Source organism: Orycteropus afer, unplaced genomic scaffold, assembly GCF_000298275.1.
Source record: "Orycteropus afer afer isolate SDZICR_OR568_19922 unplaced genomic scaffold, OryAfe1.0 scaffold00143, whole genome shotgun sequence".
Taxonomy (NCBI): Eukaryota; Metazoa; Chordata; class Mammalia; order Tubulidentata; family Orycteropodidae; genus Orycteropus; species Orycteropus afer.
Window position 1 is genome coordinate 8,349,992 of NW_006921730.1, and position 17,894 is coordinate 8,367,885.

General features: G+C 40.2%; 1 protein-coding gene across 1 annotated transcript in view; it reads left to right on the plus strand.

Moving 5' to 3' along the window:
• Nucleotides 1-5,990: 5,990 nt before the first annotated feature.
• CPOX (coproporphyrinogen oxidase) overlaps nucleotides 5,991-17,894 on the plus strand; it is a 27,637-nt gene continuing 15,733 nt past the window's right edge. Inside the window, exons 1-6 of the mRNA XM_007945796.2 lie at nucleotides 5,991-6,510; nucleotides 8,838-8,981; nucleotides 9,584-9,694; nucleotides 11,014-11,155; nucleotides 12,524-12,742; nucleotides 16,287-16,391. Coding sequence (XP_007943987.2) covers nucleotides 5,991-6,510; nucleotides 8,838-8,981; nucleotides 9,584-9,694; nucleotides 11,014-11,155; nucleotides 12,524-12,742; nucleotides 16,287-16,391 — 1,241 coding nt within the window. The remainder of the gene's footprint in view (nucleotides 6,511-8,837; nucleotides 8,982-9,583; nucleotides 9,695-11,013; nucleotides 11,156-12,523; nucleotides 12,743-16,286; nucleotides 16,392-17,894) is intronic.

Sequence of the window (17,894 nt, forward strand, 5' to 3'; positions counted from 1 at the left end):
TTGGTGGAGGACAGGGACGGGCACCCAGGCTCTGTCTGAGCACACAGATTGGGAAGGAGCTCCTGTGGGCCCAGAAGGTGGGTGGGAGTGGGGGATGGCCATACCTCTGTTCACCAAGCAGGTGTGGGTATAAAAGTAAAAAGAGGAATGTCATACCTTTTCAGTTGTGCAGGTCCAGAGTGTACTTGGTCTTGTTGGCAAGCAGAACCTGTTCTTAAGCCCCTGGAATCTGGAAGAGAGCTGTCTCTTTAAATATCCAAAATGGTCAAGCCACTTGTAAACATTCAACATGGCAGCACCCTCTGGACAGGCAAAACTCCACAGCTCAGCCCACCTTTCTCTTTGCCTTCTCCATTTATTCCCCAGCCACCAGAGCAGTCTTCTGTGCAATTCCTGGCTAGCAGGGCTGAGTTTTAGGTTAATTCTTAGGTCCTACCACACTTGGCACTCTCCAAGCTGTCTGTGCTGTCAGGAACACTCAGGATTGCTGCCGGACTGCAGCTCCGTATGTCTCCTTTTTTGGTATTTTCATGCAAATTCTTCTGCAAGTTGGGGTTTAGTCCACTTCTATATCCTTCTCTTCAAGGCTCAGAGGGTCCAGGATTATCTTCTGTGTCTATGTTTATTGGTTTCCCTTTTCTTTGTTGAAGAGGGTCTGTGAAGTCTTCCTGCCTAGTCCACCATCTTCTATGTTATTCTCTATTTCATTTTTGCAACTTCCAATTTTCCTAGATTCATGCTTTGTACATTCCACATTCTGATTATTGTTTAATGTTTGCAGTTGTTTCTTGCTATTTTGAGTCATGCCCCATCAGCAAATGGAGTCCCATAAGCTTAACCACTTCTACAGCATTAAAGTCATTTCTACTTTGAGGAGGCAACTCCATGCCAGTCATATTTTGAGTTCCTTCCAACATGAGGAGCTCTTCTTCCAGCACTCTATTAGACAGTGTTTCAGTGCTTTTCATAAAGTTTTCTAATAATCTATCAGTGTTTCACTACTATTCATAAAGTTTTTACTGGCCAGTTTTTTCAGAAGTAGACGGGCTGTCCTTATCCCCAATCTGTCTTAGTCAGGAAGATCTGCTGAAACCTGTCCCCCATGATGACCCTGCTGGTATGTGAATCATTGGTGGTATAGCTTCCTGCCTTAAAGCAACATGCAAGCCACCATTGTAGGAGAAACTAACAGATGAGTGGTTGTTTGTGGGCTGTGTTATGCCAATTGACCTTGTTGTCAGAGTCTTGGAACATCCATTTTTAGTAAGATCTCAAGTTTATCTTTCTACTCAGTGTGATTTGAAAATCATTGCTGTTCCATTTTTCATTGAAATAGCAAAACGTAGAGGGTGCACGCCCCCTAGTGTATATACATGAGTGTCACATATTCACTGACATTGATGTATCAGATCTTCTTTTTTTATCCGTGCCTTACAAAAGAGCCAAATTTTGTTACATACAATTTGTAATGGCTGTAGCAGAATAAATTACTTCCATGTCAATTACATTACTAGTTAATAGTACCAGAAATCTATTTTTTTGGGTCACAAAAAGAATGCTATGAATATCATCTGAATTTGCCAAATAATTGTCTGTCTTATCAGACCTCAGATGCTTCTGGAAATTCAATTTAATATTGGAAGCCTGTGTCCCAACACAAATGACCTATCATTTCAGTTAGCCTATGACACTGTAAAGCCTCCTAGAATGGGTAGTGAGAGCACTGTACATGAAAGGGTACAATACTTCTTGTACCTGGAAAAAAGGAACAGATAGTTTCCATTAAACTGGTGGAAATAACTCTTTTGGTAACTGTCTATAATGAATGATTACCTTTAGTTTCTTCTATAAACTCTCACTCCATATTTGCTAGTTCTTTCTGAAATCTCTATTTTTGTTAATCTTTGATACCCTATACCTATAGATATCTATTGTATTTTCTACATACTACATTTTCTTTTCCTAGAAATGGAAATGGTAAACACAAGGAGGAAGTAGAGAGAGTACTATTACATTGTGGAGACTGGAATCAATGTCATAAAACAAAATGTATAGGAATTGTTTAATTGAAAACCAATTTGCTCTGTAAATTTTCACTCAAATCACAATAAAAAGTTAACAAAGAAATGTACAAGAACCAATTATATGAATGATTTATGAAAACAGATGTCTAAAATTTTTAAACATTAATTCTAGGACAAAAATAGAGTAAAATTTTCAAAGATATCACTTCTTTGCTAGTCTTACTACCACCATCCAACTATCACCTTCATTAGAATTTCTGGAAAGATGGATGGAAGTGTGACAAGACAAATACATCTACTTGGCAATATTTTGTTAATGATTAACCTGAGTTTCTGTATCTATCTGAAAGTAACTGAACTAAGTCACTTTGATAATGCATTTCTTAAGTTTAGCTCTCAAAATCTGGGGATAAGTGATAATAGTATAATATGGTTCTCTGTGTGTGTGTGGGGGGGGGGATTAGAAGGCAGAGTCTCTTCTGAATCTCTGAAGAAAATGGCAGACTAATATACCACTAGCAGACCTAAAATCAATGAGGTTCAATGGGGCTTTGAGGGATGGAAGAAAGATGAAGCTTATAAGGATTAGGAGAAGCAGGTAGAGTTTGAAAAATTATATTTAATATACCTATACCTAATAGGGAGCTCTGGTAGCATAGTGCCTAAGGCACTTGACTGCTAACCAGAAGGCTGGCAGTTCAAACCCACCAGCCACTCCTTGGAAGGAAGGTTGGGCAATCTACTTCCGTAATGATACCACCTCAGAAACCCAAGGAGGGGTCGCTATGAGTCGGGCCCAACTCGACGGCACATAACAACAACGACATACCTAATGAATTTGTATAAGGCGAGACAGAATCTTTTTGGTTTGTAGGATTGTGTATAAGAGTTATAAAGGAGTGCAGGACACTATGTTTTTTTTTTTTTTTTTTTAAAAAAGATGAGAACCTCTACCTTGTATCTCAAGCTTTACAAGTGATTTTGTCTCTAGTAGCACTTTCATGCTAGAAATTGCTTGAGTGGAGTCTTTTTTTCTATACTAACAAATAAGACTTAAGATTTAAATATGAGTAATCCTCTTGGAAATAATTTAAACCCCATGAAAATGATTCAAATTCACATTAACTACACTGTGAGGGCCTTTCCTAAGCATATGTAATAGAGATAAAGGTAAGAAGGGAACTCTAGCCAAAAGAGGAAGGGAGGGAGGCCCATTGCATGGAGCGGCTAACAATGAGGGAAGGGTTGAAAATGAGAAGCCAGTATGCAATTTCCTCAGGCAGCCTACATGACTGGGCAAATGTTCAAATGACCTGTTTCTATTTTTTTTTTTTTTTTTAAAAACTAACATTATGGGTATTCTCAGAATTAGGGCAATACTAACGAGGGTTCTTACAGACAAATGAGCTAGACAGGTTCCTTTTCATTAACTAGGTTCATTTATCACCACCACCAGACCCAGCAAGCCCTATCACAGGCATCCAGAAGAGGCAAACAACCCTTATTCAACACCCTAATTCTTATCTTTCCTTTCCTCTTCTTCTAGTTCAGCATCTCTACAAGTTATACTATGGCTAAAAGCCAGTCATTTTTCTTCCCTCAAGGTGGTTTATTTCCTTCTCAATCCAGGCCTTTCCCTTCCATTGATTCTTAGCTGCTAGGGATGGGCAGGCATGCCCATCCAATTAACATTAATTGTGTTCCCACTGTAAGAGCTATCAGATGCAGTTAGTCTGACCCATAACCACTGAAATTCTGTCTCTGCTTGTAGCCACTAAGACAAAACTTACGGGAACAGTCACTAGTAGCTTATTTTACTATCTACTACCATAGTTGTTAGGTTCCTGCCATTGACTCAGCAACCTTATGTCTAATAGGACAATACCTTGCACAGTCCTGTGTCATCCTCACAATTGTTGCTATGTTTGAGACCATTGTTGCAGCCACTGTTCAAGCCATCTAATTAGGGGTCTCCCTGTCTTTCACTGACCATCTATATTACCAACCATGATGTCCTTCTTCAGGGACTGGTCCCTACTGACAACATATCCAAAGTATAAGTCTTATTATTCTTAGTTCTAAGGAGAATTGTGACTATATGTCCTCAAAGACCTTTCTACTCCTAGAAGATAAAATTATTCTAGAAGCTTAAATTAGCCCATGAGAATTGTTTTTACACTTTCATGTGTTCATATCGTGGGGCTGTGGGATGACTGTTGTTCACTGGCATGAGTTTATTCTGACTCTAGGTGACCTTATGTGTACTGCTCTATAGTGTTTTCAAGGTTGTGGCTTTTTGAAACAGACTGCCAAGTCTCCCCACCATCCAGAGACTTCCACCGGGATGTTTACAGTAATAAAAGAAAAGTATCATGTTAGTCTCTTTCCTCATTTCTTTACAGTGTGTGCTCGCCAATAACAAAAAGGAAGAAACAACCTAAATACCCATCAGTGGAAAAATGGATCACCAACCCATGGTACATACACATAATGGAATACTAAGCAATGTTAAACAACAATGATGAATCTACGAAACATCTCTTAACATGCATGAGCTTAAGAAGCTCTGGTGGCTTAGTGCTTAAGGCATTTGACTGCTAAGCAGAAGGCTGGGTGTTCAAACCCACCAGCCACTCCTCAGAAGGGAGGTTGGACAACTGTTGAGTGAAAGTAGTCAATTACAAAAGGACAAATATTATATGAGACCACTATTGTAAAAAGTCAAGAAAAGGATGTCACAAAAAAGAAATATTCAATATTATTTGATGGTCACCAGGGATGGAGAGGGAAGGTTGGGTAAAGCACTAACTAGAGGGTGCCATCTCCGTCAAGTTGGACCCGACTTATAGTGATCCCTCTTGAGTTTCCAAGGCAATATCACTATGGAAGTAGATTGCCCAACCTTCTTTCCTAGCAGTAGCTGGTGGGTTTGAACCACCAGCCTTCTGCTTAGCAGTCAAATGCCTTAGGCAGCACATATTAACTTTGGTGGAAGGGGGGAAAGTTTGTGTACTGGAGGGGAAGAAGGTATGTGGAGAGCTGGATTGTGGGGAGAGAGTGTAGGTATTTCCCTGCCTCAGTTTACAGGAGTTGTTAGGATTACAAAACATGAGAAATATTTGATAGCACTCTATAAGGCAGGATAATATAAGGCTCTATAAAGTAGGATAATAAGTATTTTAAAACCGCTTATTCTTAATTGTCCACTCAATGAGGAGACTGGCAAAGTAAAACTTTTTTTTTTTTTCTTTTTTCCTGTTTCTGAAATAATCAAGTGGCCACTGGAGGAGTAAGGTCTGGGTAGATTTTAGGTTCAGAACTGACACATGGACTCCAACCCAAAAAGGCTTTTCCTAGGAGTCTCTTGAGAGGCCTTTACTAGCTGGTTTTGATTTAGATATTAGCCCATAGGTAGTGAGTTTCCCAGGCTCCGCAGCACAGCTCCTACAAGGTTCAGGAGCTCTAGGGGACCAGGGGCGAAGGGGCATTTCACAGATACAGAGCAAGAATCTGTATTCTAAAAATTGACTTTGAAAATTTAAATCCGGGTGTGGGGGGGTCTGTGGCTGTATTTCTCTTGGGGTCCGTACTCAAACCCCGAGTCCACTTTGTCTTCTCCCTGTGGTTGATTAAACAACAGACCAAAGAACCTTTTCATCTTCCCTCCTAGCTTGCACAGTCGGCTTGTAGCCTCCATGGCCTCGCTTTTTTCCCGGGGGAACAACTTTCCTGAGGCGGCGGATTCTTTATCTCCCGGAATGGGCGGGCGCGGCCCCTGCAGTCAGTGATAGGAACCGGAACTACAGCTCCCAGCATCCCCGGTCTCCTGCACACTGCAGACCCGGTAGTAGCTCATTTTTGCTTAAGTTTCCTTCTCCTTTTGCAGCTTCCAGCCCGGCTCCCCTAGGGAGCTCAGGATCAAAATTTTGAGACGCAGGCACTGCCCGGGGTGACAGCGCAGGGAGCATGGCCTTGCGTCTGAGTAGATTGAACGCCAGCCCCTGCTGGCGTGCGGCGCTGGGCGGCTGCGGAGCGCTTCGCACTTGGCCTTGGCGCTGCGTAGCCGGACGCATCTACCGGCTGCCTGGCATGGCTGGCACGGTGCAGAGCCGCGGGCTAGGGCACAGCCAGACAGCAGGGGGCGGACCGGGGCTAGGGGCTGGGCTGACTGCGGCGCTGGCGGGGCTGGCAGGGCTGGCCGTTGCAGCCTTCGGGCACGTGGAGCGAGCGGAGATGGTGCCAAAGAGCACGGGGCCGCGGAGCCCCCAGTCGAGAAAGCCAGAGGAGGATGACGAACTGGGCCGCCGCTGCAGCTGCTTCATGGCCTTGCCTGTAACCGACCTGCCCGAGCTTCGGAGGAGGCCAGGCGACATGAAGACCAAGATGGAGCTGTTGATCATGGAGACGCAGGCCCAGGTGTGCCAGGCTCTGGCACAGGTAGACGGAGGCGCCAGCTTCTCTGTGGACCGGTGGGAGAGGAAGGAAGGTGAGGAGGTCGGCCTCTAGTGGGAGGTAACGCAAGGCAACGCAACCACTGCGGTGGAGTCAGACCGAGTCATAGCGACCCCTCCAGGTGGAATTGGGGAAAAGCCGTTGGGCGCTAGGTTGCAGGCAGAGAGGGATCCGGAATAGGGAATTGGGGGCAGGGAGGTATCCCACTCAGGGGCCGCTTGGGAAGAACAACATGGAAAAATTGATACCTTAAGTCTTCAGTCCTCTTCTTGTAAGTATGGACCCTGATCTGCTGTCACTCTAGTAATGGGCATTTGAAAATCTTCAGCTTTTGTAATCGTCTTATTTTAGGAATACATTTTAGGGATACTTACAGCCATATCCAAGGTTTTGCTATTGAAGGTATATTTTCCCCAAGTTTTATCTTTGTGAGCGTTTACCTTTTTCCACTCCTTTGGAGATAGAAGGAGGAATTCCCCCGTGCTGAGTGTCATCCAGACTTCTCAGCTGAGGGTGTCATTCTGTCAGAATCTCCCCACTTCTTTTTCTCATTGCCCAAGAAATATTTTATCATTGGTTTGTCAGTACTTCCAAATGTCTCTAAAATTTCCTGCTAGAAAAATGCTTCTCTTCCAATACCATAATACTTTAATATTAAAATCCGGTTCTTGTAGAATCATACACACATACACACACACACATACATTCATGCCTGTGCCTGTATTATTGTCTGTACATTGAGACCCCACATTTTGGTCATACTCCTTGAAGGATCTGTAGCTTTTTCTAGCTGGGAATGCAGTAGCAATTTGTCATGAGCATATTCTGAGCTGTGATACTGTCACATCTATATTAAATAACGTTGAGTTTGGTTTCATAGTATTTTCCAATCTTGGAATGTTTTCAAATGAAGTAATGCACAACCTCAGGTCCTAGACTAACTGTGAATTTGGTTGGGAAATTATCCTTTTTTTTCCCCTCTGTTTCCTCATCTATGAATTGATACAATACTATATAGGGGCATTGTGATGATTAATTAGGAGGAAGGTTGGGCAATCCTACTTCCGTAGTGATACTGCCTCGAAAACCCAAGCAGGGGTCGCTATGAGTCGGGTCTGACTCTACAGCACATAACAACAACAACAACAACAATGGCGTAGTGCTTAAGGCTGTTGACTGCTAACCAGAAGGCTGGCGGTTCAAACCCACCAGCCGTTCCTCAGAAGGAAGGATGGGCACTCTACTTCTGTAGTGATATCTCCTTGAAAACTCAAGGGGTCGCTATGAGTCAGATTCAGCTCAACAGCAGTGAGTTTGGTTTTGTTTTTTTGGATACATGTAAAGCTCTTAGAATATTATCTTGCACACAGAAAGCACTGAGACAAATTGTCATGTATCAGCTGTGTGATCTTGGATAAGATGTTTTGCCTTTCTGGAACTTAGTTTTCTCATTTTGAATATTCCAGGATTTTATTGGTTCAATGTATGTTCCATTCAGGTCCAAAAGTCCTTACAAATAAAACAAACCAAGCATGAAACATTTGTCCCTGTGGTAACCCAAATGCTTTTAACAAACAATAGCTACTTATTTGTTTTGTTGGGTGGCTAAATACTAGTGGGTGTCTCACTCATTGTAGGAGTCGCTGGGGGGTGCAAATGGTTAATGTGCTCAGCTCCTAACTGAAATTTGGGAGGTTTGAGATTCCCCAGAGGAACTTTGGAAGAAAAGCCTGGCAATTTACTTCCAAAAAATCAGCCATTAAAAATACAGTTCTATTCTGACAAGCATGGGGTCTCCATGAGTCAGAATTGACTTGAAGGCAGTTAGTTGGTTTACTGATTTTTAGGTTCTGCATCCCTTAAGAGTTTTGGTAGCTACTGTATTTTAGTTACTTGCAAATAAAATTAAAAGGCAATCAACATAATGAGAGGGAAAAAAAAATACTGAAACAGTATGGAGCTTTTAAATTCCATAATAATAGAGGAACTACTTTCAAGTGTACTTTTTCCTGTTTTTAACCTTGTTTTCTCTTATATCTCATAATTGATGAGTACTACTCTGAACTCTAGTATTTGAAAGGAAAATATTCTAGTGCCGTATTATAGGTGATAGCATAAGAATGTGAAGAAATGATCAGTTTAGAATTGCAAAGAGGTATAATTTTTGCCCATTGTCAGTAGTTAATGTCAAAAACTGAAACTTTTTATCGATTTTGTTGTATGTAAAAATCATAACTATATTCTAAAAGATTTGGAAATTAGACAAAGAAAATAACTCCTAGTACCAGCCATCTTAAAGCAGACTCTTTCAATTTTATAAATGCCTTACATTTAATCTCCATTTTACATTGATATAAATAGGAGGTGGTGGCATAAGCTGTGTGCTTCAAGATGGGCGTGTTTTTGAAAAGGCTGGAGTGAGCGTTTCTGTCGTTCATGGAAATCTTTCTGAGGAAGCATCAAAACAGATGAGAAGCAGAGGGAAAATCCTGAAGACTAAAGATGGTAAATCAGTTTTAACAGCTTTTAATAGTTCATGCAAAGTTTTCTTCCCTTACCAATCTTGTTATAAAATAAATACTGCTTCTGGAAAACGCCGTTTGAGTACCATGCCAAGTAACATATTAGTAATTAATTTTTTGTAGAGTAATTGGTGGTTCAGTGGTAGAATTTTCACATTCCATGTGAGAGAGGTTCAATTCTGGGCTAATGTACCTTATTCCCAACCACCATCCATCCGTCAGTAGAGCCTTGTGTGCTGTGATGCTGAACTGGTGTCAGTGGAACTTCTAGACTGAAATAGACTAGGAAGAAAGGCCTGTTGTTCTACTTTTGAAAAATCAGCCAGTGAAAACCCTGTGGATCACAGTGGTCTAGTCTGTAACCCACAGTTGTAGGACTGGGCAATATTTTATTCAGTTGTGCGTGGGATTGCCATGAGTCAGGGGCAGACTTGATGGTGGCTAAAAGCAATTACTTTTTAAAAATTATGTTTTAAGGGTAACTTTAAAATATCCTTTGGAAAATGGATCTAGAAACTACATTGGAGTTACTTTGTATGAATCCAGGTATTTGACTATACAGCTCACTGTGTCTTTACTTTCCAGGTAAATTGCCATTTTCTGCTATGGGTGTGAGCTCTGTTATCCATCCCAAGAATCCTCATGCTCCTACTATCCATTTCAACTACAGATACTTTGAAATAGAAGAAGCAGATGGTAAGGGTCTCTGGTGCTATGGAAACTCTTATTGTGCAAAATGAGTATTTTAAAGCAGGTAAGAGGTAAAAGGGACAAAGAATAAATATAGTCTTAAGAGGTTTTTCAGATAGCATATAAAGGTTTAGTCCTTGGCAGAGGCAATGAATTATGCACTATGCATGAAAAGTGAAAAGGGTGATGGCTGGACTCTGACATCCCCATATTTTCTGCAATATACATGATACTGGAATACATACTTGGTTCTTCACAAATATAAATTGATTGCTATCAAAGGAAAGCCTTATGTATGAGGTTTAGTTGAAATTGAGAACTGGCCTTTGGAATGTATCTTTTAGATCCATAGCATTGCCTGTCACCAGTGGACTTGTCAGTGGTTTAAATGGAGTGCAGTTGATCATGTCTCATGCCCATGGGGTTCTAGCCTGTCTCTCCCATCAGAGGACCAACTGTCACCTCACGTCAAAGCATCTTTGCAGTGCCATCCCTATACCTCTTGATTTCTTTGCAGGTGGTGGCATTTAAAATCACTATTTTAATTTTTCATTTTGAAACCATTCAGTTTGTTCAGCCTTTTAGTGTGTGAAAGTTGGTAACCGGCCCTAATGGTTGTCCCTGGGTAACACAAACATTTAAGTGCTCAGCTACTAACCAAAAGCTTGGCAGTTCTAATCTACCCAGAGATGCCTTGGAAGAAAGCCCTAACAGTCTTCTTCTGAACCATTGAAAACCCTATAGAGCAGTTCTGCTTTGACACATAGGGTCATCATGAGTCAAAATCGATTCCCAGGCAATGTTTTTTTTTTAAAAAAAAACCAAAAAACTGGTACTGACAACCTATAGACTTAAATAAGCACATGAAATAGTCCTTCTCAAATAGTTAAATTGCGTCACTCCATAAATGTTCTTGTGGGAAAAGAGAGAGGGTAGCAGTAGTTCTTAAACCAGGGAGCATCGGAATTTCCTGGGGAGATTTTATAAATTATAGGTGCCTGGAACTTACACCTCGAGATGTGATTGTCCTTCTGTTCCAGCAGAGGTGGTCTGTGCAGCCCAAATTGAGATCCACTGTGTGGTGTTTATCACTCACTGTCACAGGCATATTATTTCCTTGCCATGCATACCATTTCTCCTTTCTGCCTCTGCCTCTTCTTTCCTGCTTAGGCCTTAACAGAGCTAAAAATATGGTTCTGGTTTTTGTTTTTATTTTTCAATTGTCACTCATTTTATGCTTAACAAATTAAGCTGATAAATTAACTTTGTTAATATGATTAATAGCATGCGGAATTTCAAAGTCCACATGTGTTTTGACTTGGTAGGTAACAAGCAGTGGTGGTTTGGTGGTGGATGTGACCTTACTCCAACATACTTGAACCAAGAAGATGCTGTCCATTTTCACAGAACTCTAAAGCAGGCTTGTGACAAGCATGGTCCAGATCTGTACCCCAAATTTAAAAAATGGTAGGTCAAAGTATTAAATTTACCATGATCCTAAAATTCCATTTTTTTCTGTGGGTCCCAAGGGTAACTATTTTGTCACTAAACACCTTCAGCTTGTGAAGATTGAACCTTGCTCACCAGAATTAGAATATCAATCTTAATATGAGTAGTTTTAATAAATTACTTATTTTGAAATCTGTACATGTGTGTAATATAAACTGGGCAGCAGCATCTTTTGATCCCAAATAATTTGGACTGGTAGCATATAAACCGTACAGAGCAGTGATCTATACCTGAGAAGCAGGAGCTTTTTGAACCTAGGGTGGGATATTCATCATCCTAGATGAGAACTATTGTCCTCTTGTTGCCCTGGGAATACATTAATGCATAGAAGTGATCAGAGAAGTACTGAGGAGAGATCCAAATATGCCTGAGATTTTGAACGAAGAGGAAAGTGGAATTGAAGGCTTTGTTAAAGAAATTCTAGTGATGACGTAAGAACAGAAAAAGAAACAAGCAAAAGACCAGGAAAATTTGGTAGATATCAAATGATGTCTTGGCATAGAATATTTGGAATAGGAGTAAAGTACTAAACACTGCTTATAGCTAATAGTCATTCATTAGTAAGGAAAAATAGAAAAGGCTTTTGGGATTTTTCATTGCTTTTAGTGATAATAATTGGGGAACATTGATGTTATTTATGTAAAAGCCAGGTTTCAGCTTTACATTTCTCAGAAAAAATAAGGCATTTGCATATTCTTCTGATTTAACATTATTAGTTTTTTCCTCTCTCCCACAAGCCAGTATCCTTCTAGGAGGAAGAGTGGTGGGTAGATATTCCCCTCTTTGGTTTACTCTTATAACTGTTAGATGACTGTAAACATTACTACTTAATTAATATTAGGCTAGGTGAAAAATATTTTGCATTAGTGTTTAGTAACTCTTAATTTTATAATCTCAGGAAGAAATATTTTGAACTACAGGCATTCTCTGGGTTACAAATGAGATCCATGACTAACTGCAAAACAGCAGTGCTTACAAGGGAAGCAGCACTACTTGTTTCAAGAAGTACATTATTAATACTGGGCTTTTGATTTCTGTTTTCACTAAAGTTATTAGAGTTTCATATCCTTTAGATAGACTTACGCTGAATTGCTTTGCTGCTTTGCTGGTAAGAGTATAAGCATTTTCTACATTGAGGATGTCTGTAAGAAATCTGTCTATAGTCCTTGTTTCTTTTTCATAGTTAGGCAGAAAGTAAAGGAGTCAAGTATATTGCTCAAGGATATTAGTCAAAGATAGTGCTCTAAACAGAAATGTTCACATTGATTATCACATCTTTCTTTTCTTCACACTTTAACCCCTGATTTGGCCTTGTTACGTTTCCAGGTGTGATGATTACTTCTTCATAGTCCATCGTGGAGAGCGGAGGGGCATCGGTGGGATCTTTTTTGACGATCTTGACTCTCCATCCGAGGAAGAGGTGTTCCGCTTTGTGCAGAGCTGTGCCCAGGCTGTAATTCCTTCTTACATTCCACTTGTGAAAAAGCATTGTAATGACTCATTCACTCCCCAGGAGAAGCTGTGGCAGCAGCTCAGGAGAGGCCGGTGAGTGACACAAGAATAAACCATCTCCTTTCATAGCTGGGAAATGGAGCAGCAGTAATAATAGTGGGTGCTGTGTTGTCTTTGACAGATATTTTGTAATGGGGTTGTTAATGAGAACCAAACCAAACCCATTGCTTTCGAGTTTCTTCTGATGCATAGCCCTATAGGACAGGGTAGAACTGCCCCATAGGGTTTCCAAGGCACTAATGGTCATGGAAGCAGACTGCCTCATCTTTTTCCTGTGGAGCACCTGGTGGGTTCGAACCACTGACCTTTTGGTTAGCAGCCAAATGCCTTAACCACTGGCGAGAGGCAAATAAAAACTACAATGAGATACCATCTTACCCCAGCTAAAATGGCACTGATACGAAAACAGGTAGCAACAGATGTTTAGTGGGGAAGACATACTTAAAAGGGTAATTTAAAACTGCACAAGATTTCAGATGCAAAACTGGTTGATATTTTTGAATACTAATGAAGTGAAGCCTATATTTTTCAATGTTTTAGTTTTTTTTGACATTTGATGGCAAGGTTTTTTCCCCCCCCACATGTTATTTAACTATAGCCCATAGTATACATTATGATTAATTTTTTGTGTTGTACATTTCTATGGATTTTGACAAATGTATAGTGGTGTGTTTCCACTATTACAGTATCATGCAGAATAGTTTTATTTTCATATAAAATGCCCTGTGCATCCCCATTCATCCTTCTTGTATTCCCCTTAAACTCCTGGCACTAGTCTTGTCACTGTCTCTATAGTTTTTGCCTTTTCCAGAATGCCATATAGTTGGAATCATGCAGAATGTATGCAGTCTTTTCAGACTAGCTACTTTCACATAACAGTATTCATAGAAAGTTCCTCCATGTGTTTTTGTATCCTGATAGCTTCTTTCTGTCACTGAATAACATTCCATTGTATAGAAGTTTCCAGTAATATATCAGAAATACCATAGTTTATAAATTCACCAATTGAAGGGATTTTATTTGCTTCCAATTTTTGGCAATTACAAATAAAGCTATTGTAAACATTCACATATAGGTTTTTGTATGTTATTAAGTTTTCAGTTTATTTGGATGACGAGACATTCTGAAAGTTCCATTTATGGGTGTATCATTGCATGTTTGGAGTCTTTTGAGTCAGGCAGAAACATGGGGTATTAGATTAATTTTCTACAGTATGTGTGTGACTCTTCTTCAAAGAGCGCCTTCCTTCCACCCCTTTTATCACTGAGCTTTAAGATAGTAATACCTTCTGGGTTTCAGATAACCCCAGCTATTTACTGGGTATGGGCACTGTCTTCACTTTCTTATATTTATAGCCCCTTATCTGTATTCTTTACAAGTTATTCTTCCTGACTCCCCCAGCCACAAAATAGGAGTTTTCCTTGCAGTGGCTAGCCTGGTTCCCTTAAGAATTTACAATCTCTTATGTGGCAACCTTATTTCATCTCTTGCCCTCATTTACTATCATTCTCTCCCTAAGCCCTTAGACTTCACTTTTACAGTCACTTTTTTCATAGGAGAATAGAAACTAAAGGTGTTTACTTACTTACTTATTTTGGGGAAGGAAATAAGATTAATACTTGGAACATTAGTTACATTGAAGGGAATGGTTAAAAGACTGTAATTTACAAGCAGCTCAGAGATGATAATCTATGGAAAGGATCAGAAATATCAGATCTAAATGGAATCTGGTGGGAGTCAGAGAGGTTAATGTAGGGTCTGGGGCATCTTACACTCAAGAGGTGAAAGGAACCTAGGATTCTACAGGTTGATCACAGTATAGAAATTAAGTAGGCCAGAGGAATTTAATTTAGGGAGCTCCTTACAAGGGTCTTTGAGATAGGTCTTTGTATATATTGATACAAACTAAAGAATCACAACTATCCCTTACAGATCATGTTTCAGAAAGGTAAGATCAGGGATAAAAAAGGTGGCCAAGGGACTGAAATTCTCTCTTCTAGACTCTTAGTGAGAAAGAAGTCATGATTTTCTTAAATTATCTTTTGAAACAGCCATGAAGAAGGTATTAAATATGGCTAAAGCACTTGACTGCTAACCAGAAGGCTGGCGGTTCAAACCCACCAGCCACTCCTCGGAAGGAAGGTTGGGCAATTCTACTTCCATAGAGATACTGCCTCAGAAACGCAAGGAGGGGTCGCTATGAGTCGGGGTCGACTCGACGGCACATAACAACAACAACAGTGAACAAAAGTCAGTAGAAATCAGTGGTGAAGACTAAGAAGGGATCCATGGATGTAGTTTATGTAATTTTTTTTTTTTTTTGTAGGACATTTTGTAAGTTTCCACACAAAAAGGTACTCTAAAAAAACTGAAGTGCCTTTGGATTCTAAAGACTATTTTGATTTTGTGGACTTAAAGAAAGGAGTCCTGGTCACACAGTGATTAAGTGTTCATCTGCTAACAGAAAAGGTGGTTCAAACCTATCAGCCGCTCTGCAGGAGAAAGATGAAGCAATATGCTTTCATAAAGTTTATTGCCTGGGAAAACCTACAAGGCAGTTCTACTCTGTCCTATAGGATCACTGTGAGTTGGAATCGACTTTATGGCAATGGGCTGAACTTAGAGACAGAAACCAATAGAATAAATGTTAATATCTGAGAAAAGTTTAGACCAAGAAAGTAATTTCTGAATGAGTTGAGAAATAATCTGAAAGAGGAACTATGTAGTGAATTTTCATATGTGTGGATTATTCTAAATTCTGGATAATAGTAGAAATCCTTTTGAAATTGGAGAGAGCAGACCATCTCACAAAGTATACCCTAATGGCACAAGCAGACACAGACTCTAGGCTAGATGGAGTCTAGATCTTACTCTGTGGTAGTTCATGGAAAACTAATGTGTTGGACTAAGTTTTTGCTGATGTTAAGTATTTTTCTAAAAAAATAACCAACAGCATTGTAACCCACACACAGCCTTTTTAGTGTAGTGGTTATTAATATGCAGGAAGATTACCTTATATGGCTACTTACTGGTATATTTAACTGTGTTAAGACAAGGGGAGTATCAAAATATATTAGTAATAATACATAACTGTTAGCTATACTTGGTTTTTCAATTACAAACGTTTTACACGGTCTTAGAAGAAGTACTTGTGAGTTACAGGCAGTGAAATGAAATCTTGGTCAGACATCTCAGACTCTGGGGAGGGCCAGCAGGAGCTATGCTACTCTGAGAAAGGATGACAGTTTTTTTTTTCTTAATTGTTGTGTCTTCAAGTTTGCATCTTTGTCCATTTGGTTTGTTTTTTGGAAAACATAAACCTTCTTATTTGATAACTGTTCCATGCTGGGATAGACTCTATATCCTACTGTTTAGTGGGGAGAATACCCTTTTTATTCATGCTCATCCAGATGGAGAAAACTCAACTGGCCAAAGACTGATGTTCTATGAGGCAGTCCAGCTGACTGGGGAGAAGGAAAGAGGAGGAAACTTCTCCCCACCTTAAAGTATTTATTATGAACGAATCTTCAGATTTTACTCAAATGACCCTTGTTTTTATATGATGTTTTCATGGCAGGTATGTGGAATTTAATCTGCTGTATGATCGAGGCACAAAGTTTGGTCTCTTCACTCCAGGATCCAGGATCGAAAGCATCTTGATGTCTTTACCACTAACTGCTCGGTAAGGAGATAACTATATTTGTTATTCCTCCTTTCCTTGACTCCCTAACAATATGAACTTTAATACCCCAGACTTAATTAGAGTTGATTTTGCTGATTTTATAGGAAAATCAAGGTCAAATAATTATGGAAAATTGAATTGGGCTTTTAAGGGTCGCAGGGTGAATGGCATAGTTTTGTGTGTGAGAACAGAGTGGGGCTAGAAAGAGTGAGAGGGCAGGGTGGTGGTAGTGTCTTGGGGTAGGGGGGTGAGGTTAACCTTCCTTACCTGGTAATTTTCTGGTAAGTGCTGTGGGCTAAGCAAATTTATTTGAATACACCAGCTTTTAAAACTTGACTTTATTAGAAATTAATGTTCTTGGTGGAAACCTTTTACTTTCTGGAATGAGGTATGAAACGAGTTTGAAAGCGTGAGGGGTATTTCACACATGGTACATTCGCTCTGTGTTCTACATGCTGCTCTGGTGGGCATCCATACATGCTAGTTGAATTTGTTTGGGGAATTTTGAAGCCACATATATATTTTTGTTGATGCTCTTAGGTTGATGGTATTAAGATCTGCAGTTGTCTCCCTGCCTATAAAAATGTAAGAATGATGTCCATCCAGACTGAAATAGGAAAGATGAGAATAAAAATTCCATAGCTTGTTTTGCTGGATGACATCAGAGGTCTGCCTTGCACTGTGCTGCTGTCCAGGTCTAGCCTTATCAAATCAGTACCCTCTGCAGTTGTCACTGTCTTCACCATGGCATTGACTCTGTTCTTGTTTAACCAGTGTTTTCAGGATCTCATGTCCTTGGCTGTAAGCTCACACACATCACTGTTACATGGTCAAGACACTGTAGAGGGGATAAATGAATAAGATACAGATGAGTTCTTTAGGCTTTCAGAAGTCTGGCTGATCCCTAATTATAATGCAGATCTCAAGCTCCAGGATAATGGGCTGATTATAAACCAATCCCTTGTTCAATTGAATATAATTAATAGGACAGGCCACTGTTAACATCTTATACCCCAAACCAAGCAGCCCTTCTGCCACAGTGGTGAAGTGTTTGGCTGCTAACCAAAAGGCAAACCTGCCCAGCGACTTCACGGCAGAAAGACCTGGCTATCTGCTGCCATAAACATAGCCTAGAAAACCCTAGGGGGTAGTTCTGTTCTTTCACATGGGGTCACTGTCAGTCAAAATCAACTCACTGGCTCCTAACAATAACACAACATAGTCTAAGCCAGGGGTCTATAAACTTAAGGCCTGTGGGCCAAATCCAAATCCACTGTGTTCTGTTTTTGTGAAGCCCTAGAACTAACAATGGAGTCCCTGGTAGTACATATAGTTAATACACTTGGTTGTTAACCAAAAGATTAGTGGTTCACGTCCACCCAGAGGCACCTTGGAAGAAAGGCCTGAGGATCTTCTTCCAAAAAGTCAAGAATTGAAAACTCTAGAGGCGGGGCAAGATGGCGGACTAGGCAGAAGGATTGCACAGACCCTCTTCAACAAAGA